Raw genomic sequence first — 27,950 nt, 5'->3', positions numbered from 1 at the left:
GAACCGCTCCTTCGCGCGTGAGATGTACTCGAGGTTCGTCGACGGCGACGGCGACGACGACGTCGGGATTGTGCCGTAATTGGTCATGTTTTTGGGAGAAGGTTCGGGGTTTGACCGTGTTTTGGGTTTGGGAGGAGCGTGAGTAGAGAGAAAATTGGGAGGTTGGGAATTTGAGGGGATTCAATCAATGAGGGGTTTATAATAGTGCGTGTTGGTGAAGGAATTAGTTTTGGAGTTGTTATAATCAATTTATTGTAAATCAAATTATTAATTGTCAAATTTTTTTTTGCTAATCATATTAATTGTCAATTAGTTTAGAATAAAAGACTTTATATTATTTATATTATACAAAAAAAAAAGAAAGTAAATTATGCGGATGTGAGTGAGAGATTTGTGGACAGATTTCGGTTTTAAATAGAGAAAAAAAAAAGTTTGTGTTGATTTCTTGTAGGGAGAGAATTTGAGACGATTATTCACAAGAATATTTGCTTGTTTTGTGTATTTGTCTTGTTTTCGTTGGCTTTGCGTTGTGGATTGATGAGCCCATACTCACGAGTTTAGTAACTAGTCATTTCTTCGTGATTCGGAAATGTGAAGAGGGTTTGTCTGATGATTGTTATTTGAGGATTTGGTTCCGATTATTTTTTAAAATTGATTCTCAAACGGAGTCCCTGTCATGATGATTCTCACGGAGAGAATGAGCAAAAACTACACTTGACTTGACGTGTACGTATATCAGTTTGTTATTAAGAGTAAGAGTTGTAACATGATATTTATTGAATTTAAAATTAAAAAATAATAATAATAATTTGAGATTACTAAATTCTTGTTGGTATTAGGTATAATTTTAATGCCAGTATTATGTCAAATAAATGTAATATTGAATTTGTTATTTGGCCCGGACAATTTCATCTTTTGTTGGAATGTTGCAATGCGTGGAGCTCACTGATGATCATGACTAATTCTAACCGTTTATTTTTATCCTTGCACTCTGTTTAAATGACGAATTAAGCTTTTCTTTTTTCAAGAAGGTACAAATGGAGTTATTATTGCAACATTAGAGATATATATAATGAGCGAAGTTCCTAAAGTTAGTTTCTGTCATCCTACTAACTCTTGAAGGTCCCCGACAATTACAACAACCCGCAAACAAAAGGATAATGTGGGACTCGTGTGTGGATAAGACCACACTAAGCCTTGTGGGGACGTTAATGATAACGCGACGGCAAGATACCAACGAGGCCGGCCATTTGGCACGTGGCATGCCGCTATCTACTAGAAAAAGTTGTCAATGCCTTTTTAAAATTATTTTTTAATAGGAGAATTTTTGTGATGTTCACTTTTTTTTTTAGAATATTAGTTTTTTTATTTATTAATTGTTAAATTTATATTATTGTAATTTTTAATTATATTTAATATAAATTTGACCACTGTTAAATTTAAAACACGAGTGTTATTAAAAAAAAAAAAGAAAACACCATAAAAGTCTTATTTTAATAATTAATTTAATTTTTTAAGTCATATTCCTGGCCCAAAAAGATTAGCTAACTTTGGTGAAACTGAAATTCATAGTAAATTTTAGACACGTTTGGTGATCATTGAATGTTGAGAGCTATAGCCAATAAGGAGACGCCGCGTGAGGAGATTTAGATCTTTAGAGTGAAGCCGCGCGCGGGGTGTTATTGCTCACATTTGAGCTTTTAAGTAGATGGTTCCCTTGCATGTGGATGCTGAAGGGAAAAACCTTTTGAGTTGTTGAGAATGAAAAAGGAGTGAGGAAAAAAGGAGATCTTTCACCCTTTTTTTTTTCTTTTGTGTTTGTTTCGTAGAAACACTTTTATCAGTGAGGATGATTTATGATTGATGGTTGTAAGCTTTTGTTGACAATAAAAGCAAATGTACCAAAAAGAAAAAAACAATGCAATTTTATTTTATTTTTAATCAGAGTTTTTTTGATAAAATCAGTAAAAATAAATTATTAATATTTTTTTTTTACTATTTAACTATTAAATTTGTATTAAAAAATATTCGTTATGCATATTTTTTAATATGATGTAATTTTAATTAAATATAATGATTAAAAAATTAATTCTATCGGTATGTTGGCCATTCTAGCATTTCAGTTTGTGCAATGTCATCCTATTCTTTTGCTGCCTGGACTAGGCTTATTTGCTCTTATATATCATTCTCAAGAGACTAGTTACCTCTTATTATTCAATGCCAGAACTAGTCTAATAGTAAGGTCGGTTTGTCTATCATTTTCCTAAATGTCATTTTTCTGTTAGTTTGGGCCTCTTTTGGAATGTGATGACTCTAAATACTAGAGCTATTTATGCTACATTCCATGACTATTTAGACTGGATTGACATTTACTATAAGTACTAATGGCATGTTCTTTTGTCTAAAAAACTCAAAAAAAGACAATTCGAGTTCTAATTTTATTCAAGTTCACGTTCTTTTAAGTTTCAACTTTATTCAACTTTATTAAAGTTACAATTTCAACTCAAATTATAACTCAAATTTAACTCAAAAACTATACTCAAATTACACTCTAAAAGAATAACCCATAATACTGTTGTAAAACATACCACACTACGACAGTGACATCATAAAAACTTTGTGTGCTGACCTAAATACCCACATATTAAACCTAGGTTTTTTTTTTTCCCCCACAAATCCCAGCAACCTCCTTCCCTCTTTTTCTCTCTCTCACTAGCGTGGCATCTCTAGATTTCTTCACGAGGGAATTTTGGAGCAAATGGCCTGATCGTCTAGGATCTCGCCAGCCTTCTTCCCTCTCACCGTCGTGACATCTTGTCCGTCGCCGCTGAACATCATCTTCGGCAGATCTCTCTTTTTCTTTATCGCACTCGTAGTCGCCGCCACTCCTAACCTACTACTGTCGTTGCCATGGAAAAGACACTCACTCTGTTGTCGTCATCAACTCACCTCGTTGAAGGCAATCTCCCATCTGAACCGAGCAAAGGCAATCTCCTCCGCGGCCGACGAGATCTGCAGATGCGATCTCCCCTCGGCGCTGTGCGGAGGAGATCTCATCGCGCGTAGGGAAATTTGCAGATCTCCGCTCACGCCGCGGTGGCCACATACAGGCACCGACGAGACAGCCTCCGTGCAAGGAGAATGACGACTACACTTTTTTTTTTATCCTATACGGAATTGTGGATTTTGTCAAGTTGTTGTGCTTTTCAACGTATTATTTGCGACTTTTGTGGGGTTTTTTTTTTTTTTTTTTAAAACCATTCTGGCTGGACTGCTACCAATACTTGCGGTTATCGGCGGTATCTTGGCTAGTTACCAGTTGGTATCTTGGCTGGATACTGGTATCGCGTATCATTGACGGATATCGACCATTACACAAATTAGTATTCCAAATACATTGTGACGACGCTGTTGTGATAATCTCAGTAAATGTTTTTATTTTTTATTTTTTATTTTTTTTTATCCCAGTATTAGTCAATCTAAGCCTAAAATTTGTGGTATTCATGTAAAAGCCCTAAATACTGACCCGATTGGATTCGGTTGGGCTTGGCTCATCACTAGGGACTTCTTCAAAACCAAACCAAGAAGAGAGAAAATAAAAGAGATTGAGAGAATTATTGAATTTTAAGAGCGTATGAATCTTAATTTTTATCGATTAATATATTTTTGATTAAAATAATTATTTAATTAAAATTTTTTTAATTAAGAGTAATAGATAAAAATTTAGACATTTAAGACCCATACACTAATCTAAGAGGGTATTTGTCTCCTATGTTTACCAGATTTGGAACAGTCCATGACAATTAACTTATGGATGAATAAAACATAAATAGTCACGAGCTTTAGTTTTACAAATGGTGACACATTATTTCCATCACAAAATAGTGACGCATTTTGTAGAATAATGTATTAAACTTAAGCTTGAAAATGTAAATGCTAATGTAAATATTCTATATGGCGCAAAAAAATCATTAACTGAACATATAAAATAGCATATGCTGTAATGCTCAATGTTATTTTAAATGACGTCTATCTTCTGCTATTTTTAAGGTTTGAAACTTGTGAAAAGAAAATTTTTGAAGCTGCAAGTAATCGAAAAATTGAAATGTTGTAGCTATTATGTGAAGAAATTAACACATCATCAATAAACAATCCAATGGCAAATAAATAGTGAGATAAGCTAATATTAAATTCAGTACCAATATATCGAATGAATTTCATATATGATATATTTGACGATATGGAGAACTGAAGTAGTATTAATTACGTCATAAGTAGAATATACTGACAGTTCAAAGCATCTACTAATTATTTTAAATTTTTCATACAAGAACTTGCTTATGATTAGGGGTGTAAGAAATGAGCTCGAACCTGATGAATCCGCCTGAGCCGATCCGACCCTACTCGAATATAGTGTTCATTTTTTTTAATTTTTTTATTTTTCGGTTGTACATATGGCAAACCTGCACTGTGCAGGTCAGGTGGCGGGCCAGATTCGCTTGAACCCGAAGAAGGCCGACCTGGCCGAATCAAGTAGGGTAAGTAATCCCTAATTTTCTTTCCTTCGCTCACATCTCCCTCGAGGCCTCGACATTATTTTTAGACTTCAGTTTCTCACAGACTCACACCGCGCCGCTCTCTCTTTCTTCTGTTCTCTTTATTCTCATTTCTCACTCAGCGCCACTCTCTCTTTCTTCTCCACTCTCTCTTTCTTCTCAGTTCTCAGATTCACCTTTCGGAGGTTCTCAGTTCTCAGCCACCGGCGATCTCGTCCGCGAAGAGCTCATCTCCTCCGGCTCCCTCTCTCAACAGGTAGGCCTTTTGTTCTTATTTTCAATTTTGATTCAATCAATTTGGACTCATTTCTGTCACCTTTCATTTTTTCCTTTTGATTTTGGATTTAGGGTTTATATACATTTGATGTTTGTTCCTATTTTCAATCTTGATTCAATCAATTTGGACTCAGATATGTCACCTTTCATTTTTTTCGTTTTGATTTTGGATTTAGGGTTTAAATATAGTCGATGTTTTTTGCTTTTGTTGGTTACTCTTTTTTTGTTTCCAGATAGTCTTTACTCTCGTTTTTTGTTGGTTTCTGATTTTTTCTTTCCAGCCGAACAATTTCAAGAAAATCGAGGAAGAAGAGTGAAGACGCATCAAGAACTATTTTTTTTTTCCCCATTGGCCTCTTGTAACCCAACGGGAGACCATGGGAGTGACACAGAGGACTGCTCAATCAACTTCAGCCCAAACCGACTAACCCACAAAACCAAGCCTACCCGAGGTAACCTAAAGGGTTACGGGTTTGTGGGCCAATATGAGTGTTGCGGCTTAAATTTCTCTCACCCCGACTAGTGCAGCTTGGCCCAAAAAACATGCCTAACCTGAGCCTACCCAGCCGAGTTACACCCCGAAATGATGAAAGTGATCTTTGAGTCTAGAAATAACTTTCCTTGGCCTAACCGGAAATTGAATGGACAAAGACGAAAACAAAAGGCATGCAATTTTAATTGCGACCAACGTGTGGTTTTCTTTTAACAGAATTGAAGAGAGAGAGAGAGAGAGAGAACAATCTGTTATTGTATTTCATAACACGTGGGAAACAGATAGTACTATTTTGTTTTCCCTGCAGATTTTTTTTTTCCAGGAATTACTTTAGTTGTAAATACCATGTTATTTAATTGAAATAATATGAGTGTTTCTTTTTCTTTTTTTTTTTGTTTGATAAAGGTACTTAGTTTTTGCTAACCATACAGTTTTGTCCGTTCATAACTGAAAATTACGTATAATTCAGCGATATAACTCGAACTCGCAAAAAGAACGGAAGCATAACAGTGTTTTCGTGAATTTGTACACGTTTATGGCTCACCAATTTTGTGAAGGTCAACTAGTCGGCTATGAAACAGTAAAAGGGTCTGTTATTGCTTGGGTGACCTGAATTGGGTATAATCTAATGAACTTAGATTCAAGTTTATGGGGCAAGGAAAGTTGTGACAAAGGGACTTCAACTTGACGTTAAAACTTGTAATAGATCAGCAAGGTTGCCTTTAAGACTAGTTATAGAAAATCTCACAAGTTTTTCCTACCGCCAACTAGTTCCATTGCTTTCCAAGTTTTTTGGGGTTGCTTCTTCAATTGCGGCATCTACAACTTATCCTTTATAAAATGAACAATTTTAGGACATACCCTCTAATAATCCAAAAGGCAAAAAACCAATTTACTTTTTTATATCTCTCTTTGTCTCTGAAAATTAATATTGCTGCAACTTTGAAAACTCTAAGGCTAGAGTAATGGAGGGACCAAAACATTGTAAGTTTCTCCATGGAACTCTTGAAGCTACCATCTTCCATGCTTCTCCTTACACACCATCATTCCCCTTTAATGTAAGTAGTTTTGGATATGCTGTAGTATTTCTTTAGATATTCAGATGGTCTTCTAAATACTTATAATGCATAAATAGTTGCAAGTTTGAAGGGCACAAAAATTGCTCTATTGGTAATGAATGTGTCTAAAACGTCAAAATTTCATTCTGTTTTGTCGTATTTGCATACTATTCAATTGTGATGTTACTCTAATATATGAATTTAATGCTTATAACTACACACCAGCAGTGGCGAATATGCTCTCTTAATTCACCTTTTTAGTTTTGTATCACTCTTTACAAATTTTGTGCATCGTGAAAGAGAAAGTGAGAGTAGAAATCTTATAATGTTTAAAAAAGAAAAAGCACAAATATTCATTTTGTCTCATGACTAGAAGTGCATTACTCTAGATTCCCCATATAATCTTGGTTTTTCAACTGCGTAAAAAGAGTTGAGAAAGTTTTTCCTAACAAAACTTTTGGTTTGGAATTTTGTAATTTGCGTAGTGCATACTTGCAAATGGAAAGCCTGCATACGTGACCATAAAGATAGACAACAAGAAAGTTGCAAAGACAACCTCAGAACGCGACCGCGTTTGGAACCAAAGCTTCCAAATCCTATGTGCTCATCCTTCCAACTCAACCATCACAATAACATTGAAAACTTCATGTGCCATCCTGGGAAAATACCAAATCCAGGCTCACCAAATACTAGAAGAAGCGAGTTTGATAAACGGCTTCTTCCCTCTTTCGCTCGAAAATGGAAAGGCGCCTAATCCCGAACTCAAGCTGCGATTCTTGTTATGGTTCAAACCAGCGGAGTTTGAACCAACTTGGGGAGAAATACTAGACTCTGGTGATTTTCAAGGCATGAGGAATGCTACTTTTCCGCAAAGATCAAACACCCATGTCACGCTTTATCAAGACGCTCACCATTGCTCAACTTTTCAGCCTCCATTTGGTCATTGTGGGACTCCGAGAAGGCTTTGGGAAGATGTTTACAAAGCCATTGAAGGAGCAAAGTACTTGGTCTACATTGCAGGCTGGTCTTTCAATCCCAAGATGGTTCTGGTACGTAAGCAGAAATTTTTAGTATTACTCGTCAAATTTCCTTTTCCTTGTTTTCCTATAATTAATCTTAGAGCGTCTTTAATGTAGTACCAAATTAGTGTGTTGATATAAAATTCGTGTTACGATAAGAAAATCACTCTCCAATATAATTCTATGTTTAGTGCTAAATTTAACCTATCATGTTATACTTGGTGCAAAATTTGACACCAAATATAATATGTGCCAAAATTTGACATTTTAGTTACTGTTAATAAATATATTGATCTTTTCAATTAGTCATTTATAATATTGAAAATTTTAAATTATTTTAATATTATAAAAATTTTCTTTCAGAATTTTTAAAGCTCAATGATTATGATAAAAAATTGTAGCACAAATAAAAATGACATTACTTTCATAAATTTTAATGTCAAAAACATAATTGGCATTATATTTACATTTGAGATATAATCTTATATGTACTTGTTTCTTTTGAGAAGGTTAGAGATTCTGAAACGGAAATCCCACATGCAAGAGGAGAGAGACTAGGGGAGTTGCTGAAGCGGAAAGCCGAAGAAGGCGTGGCGGTGAGAGTAATGCTTTGGAACGACGAGACCTCCCTACCACTCATCAAGAACCGAGGTCTAATGAGAACCCACGACGAAGATGCTTTAGCCTACTTCAAACACACCAAAGTTGTATGCAAATTGTGTCCAAGACTACACAACAAGTTCCCAACAATCTTCTCCCACCACCAAAAGACCATAACGGTGGACACCAAGTCACACATTGGCACCGAAAGTTTCCCGACGGACCGCGAAATCATGAGCTTCATCGGCGGAGTAGACCTCTGCGACGGGCGGTACGACACCGAGCAACACTCGCTCTTTCGAAGTCTCAACACCGAGTCCCACTGCTCGGATTTCTACCAAACCAACATCTCCGGGGCGAGCCTTCAGAAAGGGGGGCCTAGAGAGCCTTGGCATGACTCTCACGCTTGTGTGACTGGCGAAGCCGCTTGGGACATCTTAACCAACTTTGAGCAAAGATGGGCGAAACAATTGGACCCTTGTTTGTTAGTCCCAACTAGTACACTAACAAAGCTCATTAACCAAACTTACTCAAAAAATCAACATAGGAACTGGAGAGTTCAAGTGTTTAGATCCATTGACCACGTGTCAGCCACCCAGATGATGAGGAACATGACCGTTGAGAGAAGCATACACGAGGCCTACGTGGAAGCCATAAGGAAAGCGGACAAGTTCATATACATAGAGAACCAATATTTCATTGGGGGGTGTCACTTGTGGGGGAGAGACACGGATTGTGGATGTGACAATTTGATCCCAATTGAGATTGCGCTTAAGATAGTGAGCAAGATCAAGGCCAAGGAGCGATTCGCTGTGTACGTATTGATTCCGATGTGGCCGGAGGGCGTGCCGGAGAGTGAGAGTGTTGGGGACATTTTGCATTGGACCAGAGAGACAATGTCGATGATGTATAAGTTGATAGGAGAGGCGATTGAGGAAAGTGGTGGGGGTGAGGGGATCAGTAATCCGAGAGATTACTTGAACTTCTTCTGCCTTGCAAATAGGGAGATTGAGGGCGAAGGTGAGTATGTTGCGCCGCATTCTCCTCACCCCGGTTCGCATTATTGGAATGCGCAGAAGCATAGGAGGTTCATGGTTTATGTGCACTCCAAACTCATGATAGGTATGCCACTATAACTATATATAGACCCATATACGTCCATCTTTATACAAAAATTGAACCATCAATTTTTGTACAGAAATGACAATATTTTTTAAAAAAATTTACCCCTCCTTTTTACCTTAGTTTATTTTTTTTGCAATTTAGTTTTCTTCTTTCAAATGAATCACTAAAGTTAATTTGTAATACAGTTTAGTTCTCTTTTTCTAAGTTTGCAGTCCTAACCATTTATGAATTCATATAGTAGTACATATAGTTAGTTTTTAATTTGTTTGAGGTTTTACCATTGAAATATTAGAATGTTTAAAGGTTAAAACTTGAAATGTAACTGGTTTATTTTTTTTAAATCTAAATATTGCTTTAGAAAATTTTAAGGGGATGAATTATTAAAAAAAAAAAAAAAAAAGTGTAAGGAATCCTTCGTATAGGTGGTGGGTTTTGCATTGAAAATGAAACCCACAATTTGATACATTTTACCACATGGCAGGTGTTGTATGCAGTATCCTGAATTGGATAATGCTAGTCCAAGAATGTTAAAAAATGATGTGAGTTGATAAGTACTATATTATATGTTTTTTATGGAAACTTCTGAGGTCCATATATCGCTATAAGTTAATAAACATGTAATATATATATATATATATATTGCTCGAAAGTTCAAGTCACAATTCGATTATCATGGTGTTAGTTATCAACTTTTCATATTGCCATTTATCATTATAGGATCACATGTAGTCTTCTTTTGGAAATTAATGCTTTATGTTATTAGATATCATTATTAAATCATTCTGGAAAGACAATTAATAGAGGATAGTAGTGGATGAATAGATAACACTATTGGAAACTACGCATCCATATATACGTCAGCATCAATGAGGCCACATAGCACGTCTCTTTCTTAAATTTGGAACATGTACCACTAACTCTTACTAACATTTTGAACATTCGCTCATTGATGCATTTCACATTTAACCAACTTCAGTGGACGATTCATACCTCCTCATAGGATCCGCTAACATAAACCAACGATCCATGGACGGTGAACGAGACACTGAAATCGTCATCGGTTGCTACCAAACCGATCGAAACATCAGCAGCAACAACAACGACAACAATATCATCAAAATAATCATCAGAGATGTTCGTGCATTTCGAATGTCATTGTGGTACGAACACACTGGAGTCACGGACGACACATTCCAAGAGCCCCAAAGCTTGGAATGCGTTGAAAAAATGCGTTCCATTGGAGACCAAATGTGGAATATTTACAAGGGCGAAGAAGTGGTTGACATGGAAGGTGTTCACCTTGTGACATATCCCATGAGTGTAACACAAGATGGTAAGATTGAGGATCTCTTAGACGGAGGAGATTATAGTCATTTTCCTGATACCAATACTCCAGTCAAAGGGAAGAGATCCAAAGTCCTACCCCCAATTTTTACTACATAATAATAGTTGTTGTGGTACAATAGCTAAAACCATTCATCATTCATAGATGTGGGAATAAAATTGCAATCATGGGTTGATTAGGAATTTTATGTGAACATTGAAGAATTTAAGAGTGTGCAAGAAATTTAATAGGCTCTGACCAGAGCGAGATTTGATGCGATTGAGATAATAAATGAATGTGAATAATGGCGTGTATATTAAATAATGGCATCATTGGTCATGAATAATGATGGTTGTTTTATTCCAATGATTATTTTATTACAATGATTATATTGGCGGATGATGGTGATGATTCACCAGAGCCACTAACTTCGCCACGTGGAACACCCAACAAGATTGGTCTTGTCTAATTTTTTTTTTTTTTTTTAAATGGGCATAGCTATAGATCTTATCTTTATATTCCCATCTTTTAGTTATTTTCATTAATAGATATAAATTTTTTAATTTGAATTAAAAGAATAAAACATTTTTTTTTCAATTTAATTAAAAAAATTAAAGAATAGCAATTTACATACCACTATACTGAGTATTAAAAAGTTGACGTTTTTACATTAATGTTTTTCTAAGCAAATACTTTCAATCCAAGGTGCCATTTCAAAAAAAAAAAAAAAACAATATCTACATGTCTTCTTCTTTAGCTCCTTCAATGGTCATTCAGTGAATTATTGCAAATGCAAATAGTTGGCTGTCGTTTTGTTTTTTTTATCATTATTAGGGCTTTAATTCTAGAAATGCTCTTCTTGTCACAAGAAACATGTTAGGTGATTTGATCCATCACCCATGCCCCAGTGTTTTGTTACCTCACATTAATCTAGGGCCTAAAACCCTGTTTTTGGAAAAGGAGTCTATAATTCTCCAATTTTAAAAAGAAAAAAAAAAAAAAAACCTTATCTTTGTCATAACAAAACAAATAATAATAGTTTAATGAAAGAACTGCATAATATCAACAAAATTATTGTTTATAATCTACCAAATAATTATCCTTATTATATGCAATGCTTAGTAACATGAAAATTTACCTTTCCTCAAAAAAAAAAAAAAAAAAAAAAAAAAATCCTTCCCTCCAGTTTACCCTCTCTCTCTATCTGTTTTTGCTTCCGCATCTGATTGAGTTGCAAGCTTGAACTTCATCGCAAGTTTATCAATGAATCAGAGGCGAAGGTTCATCGCACGTAATTTTCTGTTTCATTCGGACATTAATCCCAGTTTCGGCTCTCTGGAACCATTTTCTCGCCAGCCAAACTGAAAAACTTTATTACATTTCTCAACGGTTTTGATCCAAAGATTTTAACATTTTCGATGTGTGGAATCCGCAAGAGTTCGAGCTCGCTGACGATAGAAAAGACTCTTTGTACGATCGTGACGCCATTGATAAACTTTCTCGAAGCTTTGATTCTCACGTTCGCCGGTTGCTTCGGTCACCACCGTCCCCGAGATTGCTTCTCTTACAAGTTTGACGACGTCGTTCGTCTCGCCAACGATTCTCCTTGTTCGTTAGTTTTTTTTTTTTCTAACGTTTTAACTTTCTATTTAGGTTGAGATTTTTTTTCCTTTCTCAATTTGGTTTTTCTGCATTTGAATGTCGCAGTTAGTGTGAACGATGTTGAGGCCTTGCGTGAATTGTTCAAGAAATTGAGCAGTTCGATTATAGACGATGGCCTAATTCATAAGGTAGATGGGAAATTCTACATCATGTTTGTTTTGGATTGAAAGTCTAATTAGTGAGGCTTAATCAGTTAATAATTATTCGCTAAGCGTGTTTAATTTTTGTGTTTTACTTGTATTTCTGGGTTTGATTTTGTGAAGGAAGAGCTCAAATTGGCACTATTGAAAACGGTGGTGGGTGAAAATCTTTTTCTGGATAGGGTAAGTATAACTATAGTAATCTCGATTTAGAGTTCATTGTGATTAACGATGTTAAACACTGCCTAATTGAGCATGTACTCATGATTTTCTTTCTTTCTTTTTGTTGTGTTTGATGATACAGTCCTACTGCAATATAGAAAATGTCTCTTTTCTTACAAGATTAATTCCTTTAGAAATTGTAATTGATATTCAGAAACTTTGATACACTATTCTGTTTCTTCTCATTTCTTTTTTCTTTCTCCTGCAATTCTTTCTTTCTTTCTTTCTTTCTTTCTGCTTTAATTTGTGCTGCACAATGTATAACTGCTTCATGGGCAGATTCGTTTACCTTGTAGTTTGTTGCGTTCAAATCTGACCCAAATGTGTCATAGGTATTTGATCTTTTTGATGAAAAGAAAAATGGGGTTATTGAATTTGAGGAGTTTGTCCATGCGCTCAGCATATTTCATCCATGTGCTCCTCTAGCGGACAAGATTGATTGTAAGTATCCAAGAAACCAACTTCAGTTGTTTAATTAGGCTTTGTTTGGTAAGAGGGAAAAACAAAATAAGAAGGAAAGAAAGGTATGCAACTCAGGTGAGAAAAATGACAAGAAAGACGAGGACCTTTCTCTTATTGTATTTAATATGGGTTCAGTTAATTTCTCCATATTTAAAGAGATTAAGTGTCCGTTTAATTTGTTGATTCGAGTTGAGATGCGATTTTATATGAGAGTTTTTTATTGTAGTAAAAAAGTTAAATGTGTTCTGAAAGCTTTTTACAGTAGTAAAACTCGTATTTTAAACTTGAATCAGTGAAATGAACGAGGCCTAAGTTGATATTTTTTTGAAAGATTTGAAATCCTTCTTCCAATCTCTCCCCTCTCGCTTCTTTTTTTTTTTTTTTTTTCTTCTTCTACTAAACAACCATGGTACCAAAATCCTTCGACTAATCCTCCATTCTATTATTCCTTTCATTTTTCCTTCCTACCAAACAAGTTCTTACACCACACTGTTTTCGGATCTTCATGCTCAAAACGCTGTTCTACTGTCTCCTTTGGTTTGCATGCAGTTGCATTTAGGTTGTATGATTTGAGGCAAACTGGATTTATCGAACGGGAAGAAGTAAGTATCTTGATGTGTTAGAACTGTTTTTCTTGTAAAATTGTCATGCCAAAATTATCCATATTATTGAAAGAGTTTCTGTATGGATGTAATAATCTTTATGGATTTCCTGGTATTATGTTTCCTATTATTTTCCAGGGCTTATTCTGATCTGTTCATCAAATCTCATTATTTCAGTTGGTCTAATATGATTAAAATTTTAATTTTTCTTTTGCGTGTAAACAGTTATTTTTCAGACCATAACGTGCATATAATCTTTTTCATTCTTTAACTACATCCCTATGCTGCTTTTTTCAGGTCAAGCAAATGGTAGTTGCCATTTTATTGGAATCTGGCGTGCAGGTGTCAGAGCAAACTCTTGAAACCATCGTTGACAAGGCAAAGATTATACAAGATGAAAACTTTTTTTTTCCCTTTTCTTTTTTTCTCCCTATCCATCTTCCGGGGTTTTTTTTTTTTTTTGCACTGAAACTTTTCTTGCGCAGACATTTGCAGATGCTGATGCTGATAATGATGGTAAAATTGACAAGGATGACTGGCAAACTTTTGTTCTCCGCGATCCAAAACTCCTTAAGAACATGACAATTCCCTATTTAAAGTTGGGTGTTGCTTCTCTACTTTACGTCTAATATTGTTGTCTTTTTAATTAATTGTCAAGGTACTCAAGTAATTTTTTTTCCAAGTCTCATATATATATATATATATATATATATATATATAAACTCCCAAAAGTCATCACACTGTGGACGAATAAATCGAAATCGAATTCAAGTGGTTAGTAATTACTTTACTGAAGTAATTTTTCATTTTCCAGGGATATCACCACATTGTTTCCAAGCTTCATCTTCAATACTGAAGTCGAAGACTGAAAAATCATTTTGTTGAAGTGGAATTCAGAAAAATCGTCTTCAGCTCTGCACAACGAGCGTATAATTTACAAATGAAGCCTTATGCTTTCTTGCTTCTGCTATAGATCAGTATTGGCAGTCGGATCAATCTTTGAATTTAATAAGGGCGTATATAAATTTTTCTTTTTTCAGAAATAATTAATAAGAAAAACAAAAAATGATTAATTTTAAATTGACATTCCAAAGTAATAGTTCTCTCACTTTAACCCTATAACTCAAAATAACACAAAACTTTCCCATAACTTCTAATAAATTGCAACTTTAATACTTAAGATATTAAGACATCAATATTTTAATAGTTCGAGTTCGAGTCATTTGTGCCTCACTTAAGTTTTTGATGTTACCTACTCATTATTCTCTATCCAAATAAAACACAATTTTTTTCTCAATCCAACATGGGTGTCACCTACTCATTGTAATTACCTTACTGTATTGTCTTTTATGAATTAAATATGTGACATATATGTGATTAAAATCGTTAGAAATTTTGATATCTAATTGGCAAAAGTATCTACAGTACAACTTATAATAAACTTCAGGAAAAAAATAAAAAAGTGTTTTTTGCTATTTTGAGTTGCAAGGAAAAAAATAAGATAACCTCTGGGATAAAATTAGTTTAAATAGATAGTAACACGGTATTTTTCAAAAACTACCCAATACATGTGTATAAAAGATCATAAAATATATTTTAATAGATGACAATGAATTTTTATGTATTGAAAATTTCATATAATATATTTAGTTTAGAGGGGGCTAATTTGATATTTCTTTTTTTGAGTGGGGGCGAAATGGAAGGAACAAAATTTTTAGAGTTAAAAATTAAAACAAACAAAAAATCAGTGGGGGCGGCACGGCAGCCCCCACTCGTACATGAATGCCCCCGCCAGTGAGTACTGCTTTGACGGTGGGCGGTTTGTATTGCGTTGGAATGTCCTCGATGTAATGGCCATTCTGCGAGACAAGTCAACACAGTCTCCCAATTCTTTATGTATATTGAGCAACTTGATTTGTAAGCAACCTTTAAAAAAAAAAAAAAAAAGGGTTATCTTCACCGCTAAACCTCAAATTATAGGGGTCGTCCCACTTCAGTCCCAAGCTTTAAATCATCCCAATTCGCTTGCCTAATGTCTCTCTGTCTCATTTAACACTCTCATGATTGGGGTGTGCAAGAAACTCACGGAAAATACACCGTGACCCATTACGCGCACGGCAGTTGAGTAATCAACCCTGAAAATTATTTACCACCACTGTCGGGAACAGAGTTGGAGGAGACACATTTTTCGTCGATGAGGAAAGCGTTTGATGGACACCCCTTCGGCATATCGGATAAGCTTTCTTGAGCTCTCTTAAATGCTGGTTCCGATCAACCGTCTCTGGTTTAGATGTTTCTACTCGCAAAATCATGTAATACTATTTCTCTGAATTAATGCGCACCACCTGTGTCCTTGCTTAGAAGCCTAGACGATTTAGTGTAGTTTTCAAGGCATTGCGTGAAAATGCTTATGTTCTTGTTTTTTGGTGTATGAAAGTGAAAACTCAAAATTTATACGTATATACAAGCATTATAATATGAACTATAACAAATTAAAAAAGTCTTTGACTTTGCACACCATCAGTTTGTGGCTGCTCTCTTTTACTATAGGAAAAACTATAGAAACCTTGGACAACGGATCCAATTTTTGTGCACGTGATGGTCACGTGCATTTTCCATCTTTAAACAACCCAATGACAGCAAGGTGTTGAATTAGACAAAGAAATGTTACGCCCCAGGGGGATAAAGCAATTTAAAATTCAAGGACTAAAGTAGGAATGCCCCTGTAGTTTGGGACCAATGGTGACAATAAGACTTATAATAGGCTTTTAGGCTTAGTATTTCCAATAAAACGACGACCAACTTCGGAAAAATATCCATCTAACAGAAGCATACCGATCCAAGAAGATGGTTTCACAGTCTACGATGGGAAATTTTATCAAGGCAAAGCCTGTCATCATGGTTTTAAAAAGCGCCAGAGGCGCACGCCTTGAGGTGCGCCTCGTGGCGAGAAAGCGCCTCAACTCCTACGCCTTACAGGGTAGGTGTTGAGGTGTGCGCCTCAGCCACTTGAGGTGCACGCCTCAGGCGGTTAGTGAGGCGCACGCCTTTGAGCAGCGCCTCAGGCGGTTAGTGAGGCGCACGCCTTTGAGCAGCGCCTCAGGCGGTTAGTGAGGCATCCTCTTCTCTGCAAAGGGTCTTCTGGTGGGTTATTTTAACATGCTGGCCCAAAAGTTTTGAAAAGCCCAAAGTACCCAGGCCCTTAATGACTAAGAAAAAACCATAGTAACAAAAGAAGCTTGCACAGCCGTCTCTCCTCCTTCCTCGCACGGGCAAACACTCTTATTCTTCTCTTAGTAGTGATGATGATTGATAAGTTGGGAGATTAGGCTTTTAGAAGTGCATTATGAACCTTATGATATTAGGATTTAATAATTAATTAGCCTTTTTTACGCTTCTAGTAGTGAAATAGACTTCTCTTTATGTGGATGTTTGGTTAAATTTCTTGTTTTTAATGATTATTGAGTATGGATTTAATTTTTGTTAGTATTATTTTGTTTCCTAAATTTTTTATAGGCATTTTTTGAGGCTTATGCCTCAAAGCGCTTGGAGGCTTACGCCTCGCCTCGTAAAGGCAAAACACCTTGAGGCCCGATTCCGCCTTTTAAAACCTTGCCTGTCATCAACTAGTGATTTTCAAGAATAATACGAGGATTCTGCTATACTAACAATACCCTAATCACTTGTGGGCAAATAATAGTAATACCCTAATCACATATGGGTAAATAATAGTAATACCCTAATCACCTACTACCTTTTCAGTACCAACATTCCGCTGTCAAAAAAGCCACGATCCACCGTAACCCAAAAAAAAAAAAAAAAAAAAAATGGGGACGGGATTTTTTCTTTCCACTAAATTCGGTGAAACCATTCCTCTGGCTATATCAACCAAGTTTTACCATTTTCATGAAAAGTAGGCGCACGTAGGGTAATAAAAGACTTCTCAGCTAAAGATATTACCTTTTCACACGTGACTTGATATGAAATTCCTAGCCATCGCACATATAAGCTATGAAAAACTGCATGGGGCAGCATCCGCCACTAGTGGCTTGGCATTCCAAAGGTCCAAATTTGGCAGCCATATTATCCAAATCAGTGATTTGATCCCCACATATTTTGCAACTTTACCACGACCTGGCGCTAGATTAAGTCCCAGGAAAACTAGATCAGATTCACCTTGACTCCTTAAACCTTTAAATGTCAGTTGCCACCTTCCATCTGCAGCACAACATGAAAAATAAAATTAGGAGAAAACAAGTAATTATTGACAATTTTCCAGCAAAACACAAGAAAAAAAGAAAGGGAAATAGAGACATTTTTTGCCACAAAAATAAGCGTCATGTGCATGCAATACAAAAATGTATCAAGGAAAAACATGCAGAGGCATCAATCGACCATATTTCATAGAATAGAAATAAATAAACAACGAAGCAAGTGGTGATAGCGGATTAAAAAAGCACAACGAATTGCAGCTTCTTCACTCTCTCCAAGAAACCTAAAGAACCCTCTCCTCACGGCAACTTTTTCAATGCTAAACATAATTTCCTTTCGGATAGACCAACTGTTCTTCACTCGCATGGTACAAGTGGTAATTGCTCAATGAACAGGCCCAAAAATCAACCATCCCGAAAACAGTTGTGTAACTTCCATATCTATTTTTCATCCAACAGAGGGCTTGCTACACTGAACTCCGACTACACCAAAAGAGTCCGCTCAACTCAAGATCAAAATCTAATCTTGAGGAAGCAAGTTCATTCGAGCTTCAAACCAGAGTCAGCCGCTCAACTATCTCATTGTTTCTGTTGATATTCAGCCATATCAAACAAAGAACTAACTCGTGCAAATACGTTTAAAAGGTATTCTGTTGACACTTATACTCTCCTCTAACTGGTGGCAGGCTCCAGGCTCCACGAAAACCATGAAACAATTATTTGTACTTGTTGCAATTTCCATTACAACAGTACAGCATTTCTGCAGTGAACAACAATGTCTCCAGAAGTCTCATAACCGTTCGAGACTGTGCGATGCAAGGATGAAGGCCACATAAGCATATACAGCATCAGAATAACCTAATTCTCAGTCACCAACTTGTACGTTTAATTCTTTTTGATAGTAATCTTGGTAAATGCTGCCATTATCTAGGAAAATCTATACCTTCTACTTCTATGAGTTGCCTAGAAATAAGTATTTGAAAGCTAAGGGTACAATTTTTCCTTGGTAGTAGAGGCAACTGATGCTTACAGTTAGGTTAGAAGCAACAAAACTAATAATTTATTCATCCCTAGGAAGCCAAATATATCCCTACGAGTGATATTGCAGCCACTATCCCCAACTAGCCTTAAAGGTCATTGGGCTGCTGGAAGGTTGTCACGAGTGAGAAAGTTTGGGGCACCAAAGGCAGTTCTCCGCGCACTGGACACGTAGCTTATCCAAATCTAGTTGCGACATGGATGGGAATGCATACCATGAAAGACAGAGTCGAGTCTGATATATGAACCGTCTACTCAATATTAACTGTTTCTCAATCAAGCAATTATCACCATGGCAGCTGAAATTGTAGAAGCCTCAAGGCATGGTACAGAAGCAGTTCATTACAAAGGCACTCTACAAGAAAACTGATACACTAATAAACTCCGAGCCTAAACAAAGCGAGATAAGGATCAAACAATGAGCACTGACAGCTAAGCATCACGATGTGAAGGAAAATCCATTAAAAAGGTGATACAGTTGAATCTAAGATATTGACACCTTACTCCCCAGTATTATACAGGAAAAATACTACAGAAAAAAAACAGCAAACAAGATAGACTATCGACTAAGCTCAAAGTAAAACAGTATTTCTAAATACAAGCAAAGACTATAAAAAAAACCGAAGGATCAGTACTAAACAAATATAAAAGCATTTATAATGACTAGCGGGAGAAAAAAGCCAGATTCCAAACCCATGAAATATGAGACAGGATACTTGCCTATATCTTCAAAGTCAGTAGTTGGCCTCCTGTCACGTGGCATGCCACCATCCTTCCTTCAGCTACCAGGGCCATTTCAATAAATGAAGTAACTTGTTTACATGGGGTGGCAAGAATTTCGCAACCATCGAAACGCATTGCAGAACTAGAACTTAAATGAGAAATAAGAGCTTCAAACACCAAACATGGGTAGCAGCAACACTGCACAACTGATTGATCTATGAATTTGTGAAGTAACAGTCGTACATTCCTAAGAAAGCCATCCGACAAATTCAACCTCCTTTGCTATATGGATCAAATCTATTATGCCTTCACCATGGTATCCTCATTCGCTATAGCCAAATCTAATTAATCCTAAGAGAGAGAGATAAAACATAGTGGCTACAGAGACTTCTATACCTCAGAAAAGAATATTCCTAAACTCCACTTTGTCTTGCTGAAAAAGAATTCTACGTTCAAAATCCAAGTCTTAGGAGACCCAAGTATCTACCATATCCTATTAAAATTGAATAAAGGATAACTCATGAAAAAACTACAAAAACCAAGATCTGACACCTGACTTTTAAAATGATGAAATCTTCCTAGTTCCAACCTAAAATAGTCTTGATCTTGCTAAACCTGTTGGTTATAAACATAAAACTTCAAGATATACTTCCAGTCCCAAGATTTTTGATGCCAATACGTCAACTATCTTGCAGTTTCAACGATCCATTGCTGAAAATCAACAAAACCGATTTCCAAAAGTTTAAGTGTGAAAAAAATGACAGCACTCCCAGAGTAGATAGCAGATCATCCAAAGTCCAAACTCACATAAAAGGAATCCTTATAATTCCATACAATGGAACAATCAGCTTTCAAATCTCCAAAGTACGACAAACCTGACATGAAGACGAATGAAATGCACAAATGGAAGGCATCCATGATATGACTTATTGAACATACACTTACCACCAAGTGATTTCAAAGAAAATACACTTCGTCCAAATAAACTATATATTATAAATCCGAATTGCTCCATCACCATTGCCATGCTGCATTTGTTCTTTCATAAAGCCACCCCATGACTTAAACTTCAACAAGTAGCAGAAGAGACCGAACTCTCTGTATGAGGTCTGCATTATTAACTTGCTTCCTTCATACATGCTCCAGCCTCCATAAAATGTGGCAGAGTAGAATCGACCGTATCAAAATACGATTCCTATGTCATTTAGAAAGTATTTACTCCTACATCTCAACCCCCTATCCGCCAGGGGAGAAACGAGGAAAGAGCTAGGAGACATAAGACCAAGTAAGATTTACCAATAATAAATATTGGCGTGGTGCTTGTAAGCAAAAATATCAACATAGTAAGTTATTTGGTCATATTATTGACGTAACATATGACTACTGAGAGGTAGAGGATATATATCCAAAATATTTGCATCATAAACACATAAATGAAATATGTCTCAAGCAACTAGAAGAAAGCAGCACTAAAACCCTATATAACAGTCTAGGATGACAAACATATTAAAAAATTACTATTTATGAGGCATGCATACATATATGAACCTAATGATCCTCAGGCAATCATATCCGAAGCATCCAAACAGCAACTTGCGTGCCTCTGCAATTTAAACAATTATCATCTTAGCGCCGAGTCATGCGTGGTTTCTCAGATCCTCCCCATGAAGCTGGACCCGGGCCATAAATAGGTCCTTTGTCAGCAACACCCTAAATAAGAAAACATAAGGATTCGTGATTCAACGAGAAAAAACGAAAGTGAATTCCTGGATTCCTAGTGATAACATTAATGCAACATGAGATCTTTGATTATATGAAGATGCATACCATGTGAAGCCCATATCCATCTCCATATGGAGTGGGGAAAGTTCCCTCTGGGCTTCCGAATTTCATCCCATATGGTCCACCTAGTAAAAAATCGGATATCATAAAAGATTAGACGCAGAATGCAAAAATAAAATGAAATCATATAAAAAACATGCTTGGTAGCCCAGCCTGCAAAAACAGGTATGTTTTACCTGCACCCCATGGTCTACTATCAATACTATGAAGCTCTGCGCGTAGTTTCTCAACTTCCCGCGCCATGGAAACTAAATTCTTCTCCATTGCCTGTCTCTGTTCCACCAGCTCGATATTTGCTTTCTTCTCATAGTCGACCGCAGTTCTATAAACACAAAAACACTCAGTTGATCCAACGTGTTATCAATCCAATAAAATTCAATAACAAATTTGCATCCTGATAGAAATTCAGGCACAAACCTAGCATGCATAAGCTCCTGCTGCAGGCCATCGATATCGGCCCTCAAATGAGGAATCTGTTGATTATCAACTTGCAATGTTCCAACGTCCTGTTTGAGAGTCTGAACTTGCGAGGACAAGTCCTGATTTAGTTCCCTCAGCTTCTTAACTTCCGCACGAAGTTGCAAAGCCTCGTTTTTAAATGGCTCAGCTGCCCGAAGATCGGCTTCCAACTTCAACCCCTTCTCATAAAGCTCCCTGGACCGCATTTCTTCTTCAGCCCGAATCTCCCCAATGGCGAGATTCATCCGATGAAGCTCCTCCTTCGCTGCACCGAGCTCGCGCTGCAACCCCACTCGGTCTTCAACCAGCCTCCGGTTATCGGCCAACAGCCTCCGGATTTCGGCATGCTGCAACTCAAGCTCTTCCTCCAACACCGCAGGATGCCGCAGAGGCCGGGATAATGGAGGGCCCCGAACGTATGGCCCCTCAAGAGGTTGGTACCCACGCCTGCTATTAATGGCTTCACGGGAAATCCTGTTTCTACTGGCCATTTTCAAATTACCCTGAAAATGTACAATATTTTTACAATTTCATAATGAATTTATAACCAATAACAGATATGATTATTTCTTATGGCCATAGGTAACAAGCAAAATGATGGTGGATTTACTCTTTTTCAGCTAGCGCATACATTTTGAAATAAAGAATTAATCATTGAAGAACCGAAAAGGATCACAAAACCAATTAAAGAGATTGCGTCCAATCAACAAGTATTTATTTCACTACATGAAACAGATAGAGTTAAGTTATCCAAACATTATTAACTAGTGAAACTTGAAACTTCAGGAAATAACAAATGCTCCTCAAAACCATTATGTTCAGACATAATGGCAAAACCCTCATGTTGATCCCTGCTAAGCTAAAAGAAAAATCTCCTATACCTAAGATCAATCTTCCTTCACGAGTTTCAAATGAGTTGACTCTTGCCCCTAGGTCTCGAGATGATATACCTATTGAAAAGGTTGAAAATAAGAAAGAAGTTGTGAAAAATGAAGAGGCTGTTCAACCCAAGTCATTGCCCAAGTCTATTAGTGATTAACCAACTTTGTCCATCGTCCCATCACCACGTTGTTTTCCAACCCCTTTGCCCATTGATTCTAGTTCCTCAAAATCAGATTTTGAAAATCCACCAATAAAATTGCATGATACAATTCCTAACTTTTCTCTTTCTTCTTTTGGATCTAATGCATATTTACTCGATTTTCCTCCTACCGTGACTACGACCCTTTATGTGTCTGTTTTTGCTCAGTGAGAATTGTATAAAATTGAACAGAAAAACTACCCTTTTGAATACCAAATCTTCCATCAATTAATCCACAAAAAAGGGAAATTTCACACTCCAGGCATCATTGGGAAAAATACTTTTAGGGGAAAAAGGAAAATAATACCAGCAATTTCCTTTATCAATGTTTTTTTCCCCCTTTTTCCATTAGAAAAACAAAAGAGAAACACAACAAATACCATAGACGAAGCTCGGAAAACTCATGGAACACAAAGCCGAATTCGATTTTTGTTGAAACTATTTTTCGGATGAAAAAGAAAATAAAAGAATTGAAGCAATAGTGAAAGTAGTTTCTGAAACAAAAGCGGTGGAAATCGGAAGACGAACCTGAGAAATTGATCGAATAACCGCAAAAACAAAAAGAAAAAAGAAAACTCCAAGTTCCGCCGTTTCTCGTTTGCTGCGTGTGGGAGGTCACAGGTAAAAGCTCCTCCTTCCTACCCTACCCAAACGAAAAAAAGGAGGCGTTTTTCTCAAGTTTAGACGGCATTAAAACATTAGAAACGACTATCGTTTAGGTTGCTTTGAGTGGCGGTGTGGATGTGGGCCCCAACTCTCTAAATTGTTTCTTGCCGAAAAAGACTTTACTGGTAGATATATAACTTTTAATCATCAAATTAAATTAGATATTCTTTTTAGAAATTTTACTACTGATTAAAAACTAGTCTTAAAAAGAAATGTATTTTTAAATTGGTTTCATCTAATTTTATTATAGTTTATGTAAATAACATAAATATTTATTAAAAAACAAAAATTCAAAATAAAGAATTTGGGACACAATATAATGAAAACTACCCATTAATAGTGCATGCTATAAATATCATTTCCTCTAGATTTTGACTAATATTAAATCTCAAACAATTTACTAAAAATTATAAAATTATGAGTATTTGAATAATAAGTTATACCTCTAGACAAAAAGACTGTGGAAGTAATTAAAAAATTTGTCGCCCTTAGCTCATCTCTTTAGTTTTTTTATCTCTTTATTTTTTTTTTTAAATTATGTCCTTAACTTTATACATAATAAGAGAAAGTGCAAAAGTTTAAGAAATAATATAAATTCTCGTTTAAATTAGTAATTAGTTTAATGTGATGTGTCTATTTTAAAATTTCTTTTTCATTTTAGTCAAGATCATTGAATGATATTTTTTAGAACAACTCAACAAAACTAGTGAAAAAGAATTAAATTTACTTGTGTAATTTTATTTTGTTAAATAAATAATTTATTTAATCACTTCTAAGTTATGAGGTTATTGTAAGTTTGCGGAAACCGTAGCAAATAGCAGACTTTTAAAATTAAATTATGTACAGTAAATTTTAGAATGTTTAAAGTAAGTAGCAGTAAAATTTTCATTTTTGGATTTTATTGACTATATTTGGATCCAGTTCGTGAAGCAGTCCACATTCCCTAACGTAATGTGAGGATGGGCTTGTTTCTAGCCCATTATAACCGATATAAAATAGCGCTGAAGAAAAGTAACGCATCCTCAAAAAAAAAAATTCATTACACTGCTTTCATATCTCGGCTGTGATTACTTAAAATAAGCTACGGCCAGTTTAGTTCGTTGATTTAAGTTTTTAATTTAAGTTAAAATGTGATTTTATATTTATTATAATAAAAAAGTTAGATGTGATTATTTTTTAAAACGTTTTACTGTAGTAAACCTCAAATTCTAAACTCAAATCGATAAAATGAATGAGATCTTAATAACTTAGCATTAGTTTAGTTAGTGGACTAATAGAGTTAGTAAAAATTAGTATAAATAAAGAGATTAGAGTTGGTAAGAATCAGTATAAATAAAAGGGTTAGGAGTTCGTGAGTGATTTCGTGTTTATTTGTGAGAATTTAAGAATTGTTCTGGGCTTCAAAAACTAAGATTTTAGAGAGTTGGTGGTCTATTGAATACGATTGTTTCTGAGTTTTTTCGTATTATTTTGAAGTTTTATCAGTAAATTCAACAAAGTTTCAATCCTTTGTTCATCTGATTTGTTAGAAATTGCTAGGATCCTAAGTACTACCTCCAGGCTCCAGCCATTTCTTTTGTCCTATACTATCAATTAAGAGTTTGTAAATTTCAGTAACTTTCGATACGTATTGTATTACATAAAACGTTCTTTCTTTTGATAGATAATTATGTAGTACGTTCTTCGGTAAATAAATACATATATGAGAGTGTTGAAATTTTAGACGAGTCGCCCACGACTATTGAAAAGTCCAAATTTTTAGTCGATTACTGAGCCCGAATTGTCCAAAAATTTGGGTTGCCCGACCCGACCCGAATTTCTCCTTGGACGGGCATCGGGCAGCGTTTGACTGCCCGTTGCTTGACCAAACTGCCCGAAAATTTTAATATTTTTTATATTATATATATATATATATATTACAATTTGAAATTTAAAATGAACACACAAACTATATAAAAAAAATTATTTATTTATTAATTTTTAAATTTGTAATTCATGATTGCCTCGTTAAAAACCTTACCAAGAAAAACACAATTAGAATAAAAACTTGGTAAGGAAAAAAGAGTGCAATCATTGTGGGACGAATTACAAATTTGATGAACTTACAAAGTCTATACAAGATTACAATAACACTATACAAATTAGAAATTACAAAGTAAATAAATATTTACAAATTACAATAATAAAATTTAATTTGAAGCAGAATGATTGTCTTGAAAATTAAAAGTTAATCTATTAAATTCGTCGATCCATTCTCGGCTTGCCGGTGAGATTGTATCGTGTAAGCGTTGGTCGGAACGATCCCAATCCTTGATGCACACCAAAGCTTCAACAATATCCTGCTGCAATGCGTTTCTCCATTCTTCAAGTATTCGGCCGGTTGTACTGAATGCTTGTTCGGCTACAACAGTGGAGACCGGGATCGAAAAAATATCCATTGTCAGTCTTGTTAGGATCAACCAAGTTAATGCTCGTGCCCTCCACCACTGAACCAAATCAAACATTTCACTACTGTCTACAACTAAGCCCTCACTCAGGTACGTCATTAACTCGTTAAAGCCGCCGCTGTTGCCGCCACCTCTTGATGAAGATCCACTCGTAGATTCTTCTTGACCTTGAGTCGTCATCGTCGTCTTCTTCTTCTTCTTAGACAACCCGAAAACATTCAAGAATGAATGCAGATTGTCATCTCGTTGTTGCGGTTGTTCAACACGAGGTGTGTTTCTAAACCTACTTTCATAAGAGATATAGAGAGAAAATATTTTTTTCCTTTATAATAGGAAATTGGTCAGTAGTGTCGATAGCTACAAATTCGCCTAAGTTATCTAATCCACTTTCTAAACCTTCTAATTTTAATCTAGGGTCGAAAATAACACCGAAACCATACAACATAGGTAATTTAGACCAATATTTTTAAACTTCTTTTCCATAGAGGCAATAAAAACTCCTAAAACCTCGTGTGTCCTAAATTCACTAAATAAAATAGACATTCTTAAAAGTTCTCCTAACGCTAATGGTGACGTTGGATAATAAGTTCCACTAAGCTTTAAGATAACTTCATGAAATCTACCTAAAAAGTTAAACAAGAGTTCAGCAACTTGCCAATAAGTTTCAACTATAAATCATGGTCCTAATTTTGTACTAACATAATTTGTTATAGCATCTTTATAAGGGATGCATTGTTCAAGCATTATATAAGTGGAGTTCCATCTTATGGGCATATCTAACGCTAATGCTCTAGGATTTTGATTACATGCTTGTAGAAATCTAAACCAATCTTGTATTCTTTGATTACTACCTTGAATTCAAGCAATGTTATCTATAATTCTTTTAATATGACCTGACATTGATTTTAAATTAGATTTTACTATTAAATTAATTATATGGCATGCGCAACGTTGGTGAAATATGTCATTATTACCGAATAAACTTAAATCATTTTCAAAAAATTATATTGCTTTAGTATTTGTAGTTGCACTATCTAATATTCTGACCATTATTCTATCTCTTAAACTATATTCATCAATAACATATAAAATTGTGTTATATATTAAATTGGCAGTATGTGATCCTATAACACATTTAAAACCTAAAATTCTCTTATCCAAATCAAAACCTTTATAATAATGTCCGGTTACAGCTAAATAATCTTTGTTGGCAACGGCAGACTAAATATCCGCCGTTAACACAACGCAACTACTAGTAGAGTGTAGAAGGTTGATTAATGCTTCCTTTTCTTGTTTATATAATTTTAATGCATCTTTCCTAAGAGTAGTTCTAAAAAAAATTGTGCATTAGGATTATGTACAATTTTAATATAACGCTGCTAATTTCTTTGTTCAGTAAAACTAAGTGGTTAATCTAATATGGCTACTAATCATGCCATTTCTATACGATCAACTTGCGGATCGTATTTCCACGTGCTTAGACCACCAGTTTGGCAGTCAAACGATAATTGTGTTTGACGGAGATCGACTCCGCCTCCTTGCTTTTGAAGACACTTTTCAGAGTGTCTTCTTAAGTGTGTAGTGCCGTGAATAGTATTACCTTGTAATTTATCACCACAATATTTACATTGAGCTATGTATTTAATGTTACCGTTATTGTCGACCTCTTTGAATGTGTTGAAGTGCTCCCAAATTGCTGAGGTGTGCTTGCATTTCTTCTTAGAACTTGCAACACTTGCACTAGCACTACCGCTTGCCTCTCCTCCACGCCCACCAGTGCCACCACCATTACGTCCACAACCTCTAGTATGTCCACCAGGGGTCGGATTTGTAGTTTTCTCAGCAACTCTTTCCGTAGTTTGCGATTCTTGCGTTTGAAAAACATTAAGAAATTGCCCTTCTTCGATGTTGAATTAGGCATCAATGGGAATATCACCATCATAA

At 35.7% G+C, this 27,950-nt stretch overlaps 4 protein-coding genes across 5 annotated transcripts in view; 2 read left to right on the top strand and 2 right to left on the bottom strand.

Moving 5' to 3' along the window:
* The window catches only part of LOC21388046 (PRA1 family protein F3), a 1,036-nt gene extending 833 nt beyond the window's left edge, over positions 1 to 203 (bottom strand). Inside the window, 1 exon segment of the mRNA XM_010108372.2 lies at positions 1 to 203. Coding sequence (XP_010106674.2) covers positions 1 to 87 — 87 coding nt within the window. The 5' untranslated portion in view covers positions 88 to 203.
* Positions 204 to 6,290: 6,087 nt separating this feature from the next.
* On the top strand, positions 6,291 to 10,570 carry LOC112093610 (phospholipase D alpha 4). Its single transcript, XM_024172409.1, has 4 exons — positions 6,291 to 6,383; positions 6,869 to 7,432; positions 7,912 to 9,124; positions 10,104 to 10,570. Exons 1-4 carry the CDS (start codon positions 6,291 to 6,293, stop codon positions 10,568 to 10,570), a joined length of 2,337 nt encoding a protein of 778 aa, XP_024028177.1.
* Positions 10,571 to 11,546: 976 nt separating this feature from the next.
* Positions 11,547 to 14,648, top strand: LOC21388043 (calcineurin B-like protein 10). Its single transcript, XM_024172411.1, has 8 exons — positions 11,547 to 12,059; positions 12,159 to 12,241; positions 12,377 to 12,436; positions 12,808 to 12,916; positions 13,487 to 13,539; positions 13,837 to 13,917; positions 14,025 to 14,137; positions 14,354 to 14,648. The coding sequence occupies exons 1-8, from the start codon at positions 11,870 to 11,872 to the stop codon at positions 14,406 to 14,408; spliced, it is 744 nt and encodes a 247-aa protein (XP_024028179.1). The 5' UTR covers positions 11,547 to 11,869; the 3' UTR covers positions 14,409 to 14,648.
* Positions 14,649 to 17,082: 2,434 nt separating this feature from the next.
* Positions 17,083 to 23,547, bottom strand: LOC21388041 (protein FLX-like 3). 2 transcript variants are annotated; one of them, XR_002903134.1, is made up of 6 exons: positions 23,422 to 23,547; positions 21,771 to 22,315; positions 21,530 to 21,675; positions 21,339 to 21,418; positions 21,050 to 21,221; positions 17,083 to 17,757 (listed from the first exon to the last, which is right to left on the bottom strand). XR_002903134.1 is itself a non-coding variant. In XM_010108367.2 (5 exons), the coding sequence occupies exons 2-5, from the start codon at positions 22,301 to 22,303 to the stop codon at positions 21,138 to 21,140; spliced, it is 843 nt and encodes a 280-aa protein (XP_010106669.1). In that variant the 5' UTR covers positions 22,304 to 22,315; positions 23,422 to 23,547; the 3' UTR covers positions 20,870 to 21,137. The 2 variants fall into 2 exon arrangements, 1 of the variants encoding a protein (XP_010106669.1); XM_010108367.2 differs by lacking the exon at positions 17,083 to 17,757 and having other exon boundaries at positions 20,870 to 21,221.
* Between the last annotated feature and the right edge of the window lie 4,403 nt (positions 23,548 to 27,950).

This window comes from Morus notabilis, unplaced genomic scaffold, assembly GCF_000414095.1.
Source record: "Morus notabilis unplaced genomic scaffold, ASM41409v2 Scaffold719, whole genome shotgun sequence".
Classification (NCBI taxonomy): Eukaryota; Viridiplantae; Streptophyta; class Magnoliopsida; order Rosales; family Moraceae; genus Morus; species Morus notabilis.
The sequence above is the reverse complement of the archived record's forward strand: the minus strand, read 5'-3'. Positions and strand labels throughout refer to the sequence as shown.

What these genes read in the sequence shown, in the direction of transcription:
- LOC112093610 (XM_024172409.1), top strand. Translation starts at nt 6,291, where the DNA reads ATGGAGGGACCAAAACATTGTAAGTTTCTCCATGGAACTCTTGAAGCT. An exon ending in CACCATCATTCCCCTTTAAT is followed by an intron (nt 6,384 to 6,868) that starts GTAAGTAGTTTT and finishes TAATTTGCGTAG; the next exon opens with TGCATACTTGCAAATGGAAA. An exon ending in GCACTCCAAACTCATGATAG is followed by an intron (nt 9,125 to 10,103) that starts GTATGCCACTAT and finishes AACCAACTTCAG; the next exon opens with TGGACGATTCATACCTCCTC.
- LOC21388043 (XM_024172411.1), top strand. Translation starts at nt 11,870, where the DNA reads ATGTGTGGAATCCGCAAGAGTTCGAGCTCGCTGACGATAGAAAAGACT. An exon ending in TCTCGCCAACGATTCTCCTT is followed by an intron (nt 12,060 to 12,158) that starts GTTCGTTAGTTT and finishes TGAATGTCGCAG; the next exon opens with TTAGTGTGAACGATGTTGAG. An exon ending in TTGAAACCATCGTTGACAAG is followed by an intron (nt 13,918 to 14,024) that starts GCAAAGATTATA and finishes TTTCTTGCGCAG; the next exon opens with ACATTTGCAGATGCTGATGC.
- LOC21388041 (XM_010108367.2), bottom strand. Translation starts at nt 22,303, where the DNA reads ATGGCCAGTAGAAACAGGATTTCCCGTGAAGCCATTAATAGCAGGCGT. An exon ending in CAGGAGCTTATGCATGCTAG is followed by an intron (nt 21,676 to 21,770) that starts GTTTGTGCCTGA and finishes TTGTGTTTATAG; the next exon opens with AACTGCGGTCGACTATGAGA. An exon ending in TAGTAGACCATGGGGTGCAG is followed by an intron (nt 21,419 to 21,529) that starts GTAAAACATACC and finishes ATTTTTTACTAG; the next exon opens with GTGGACCATATGGGATGAAA.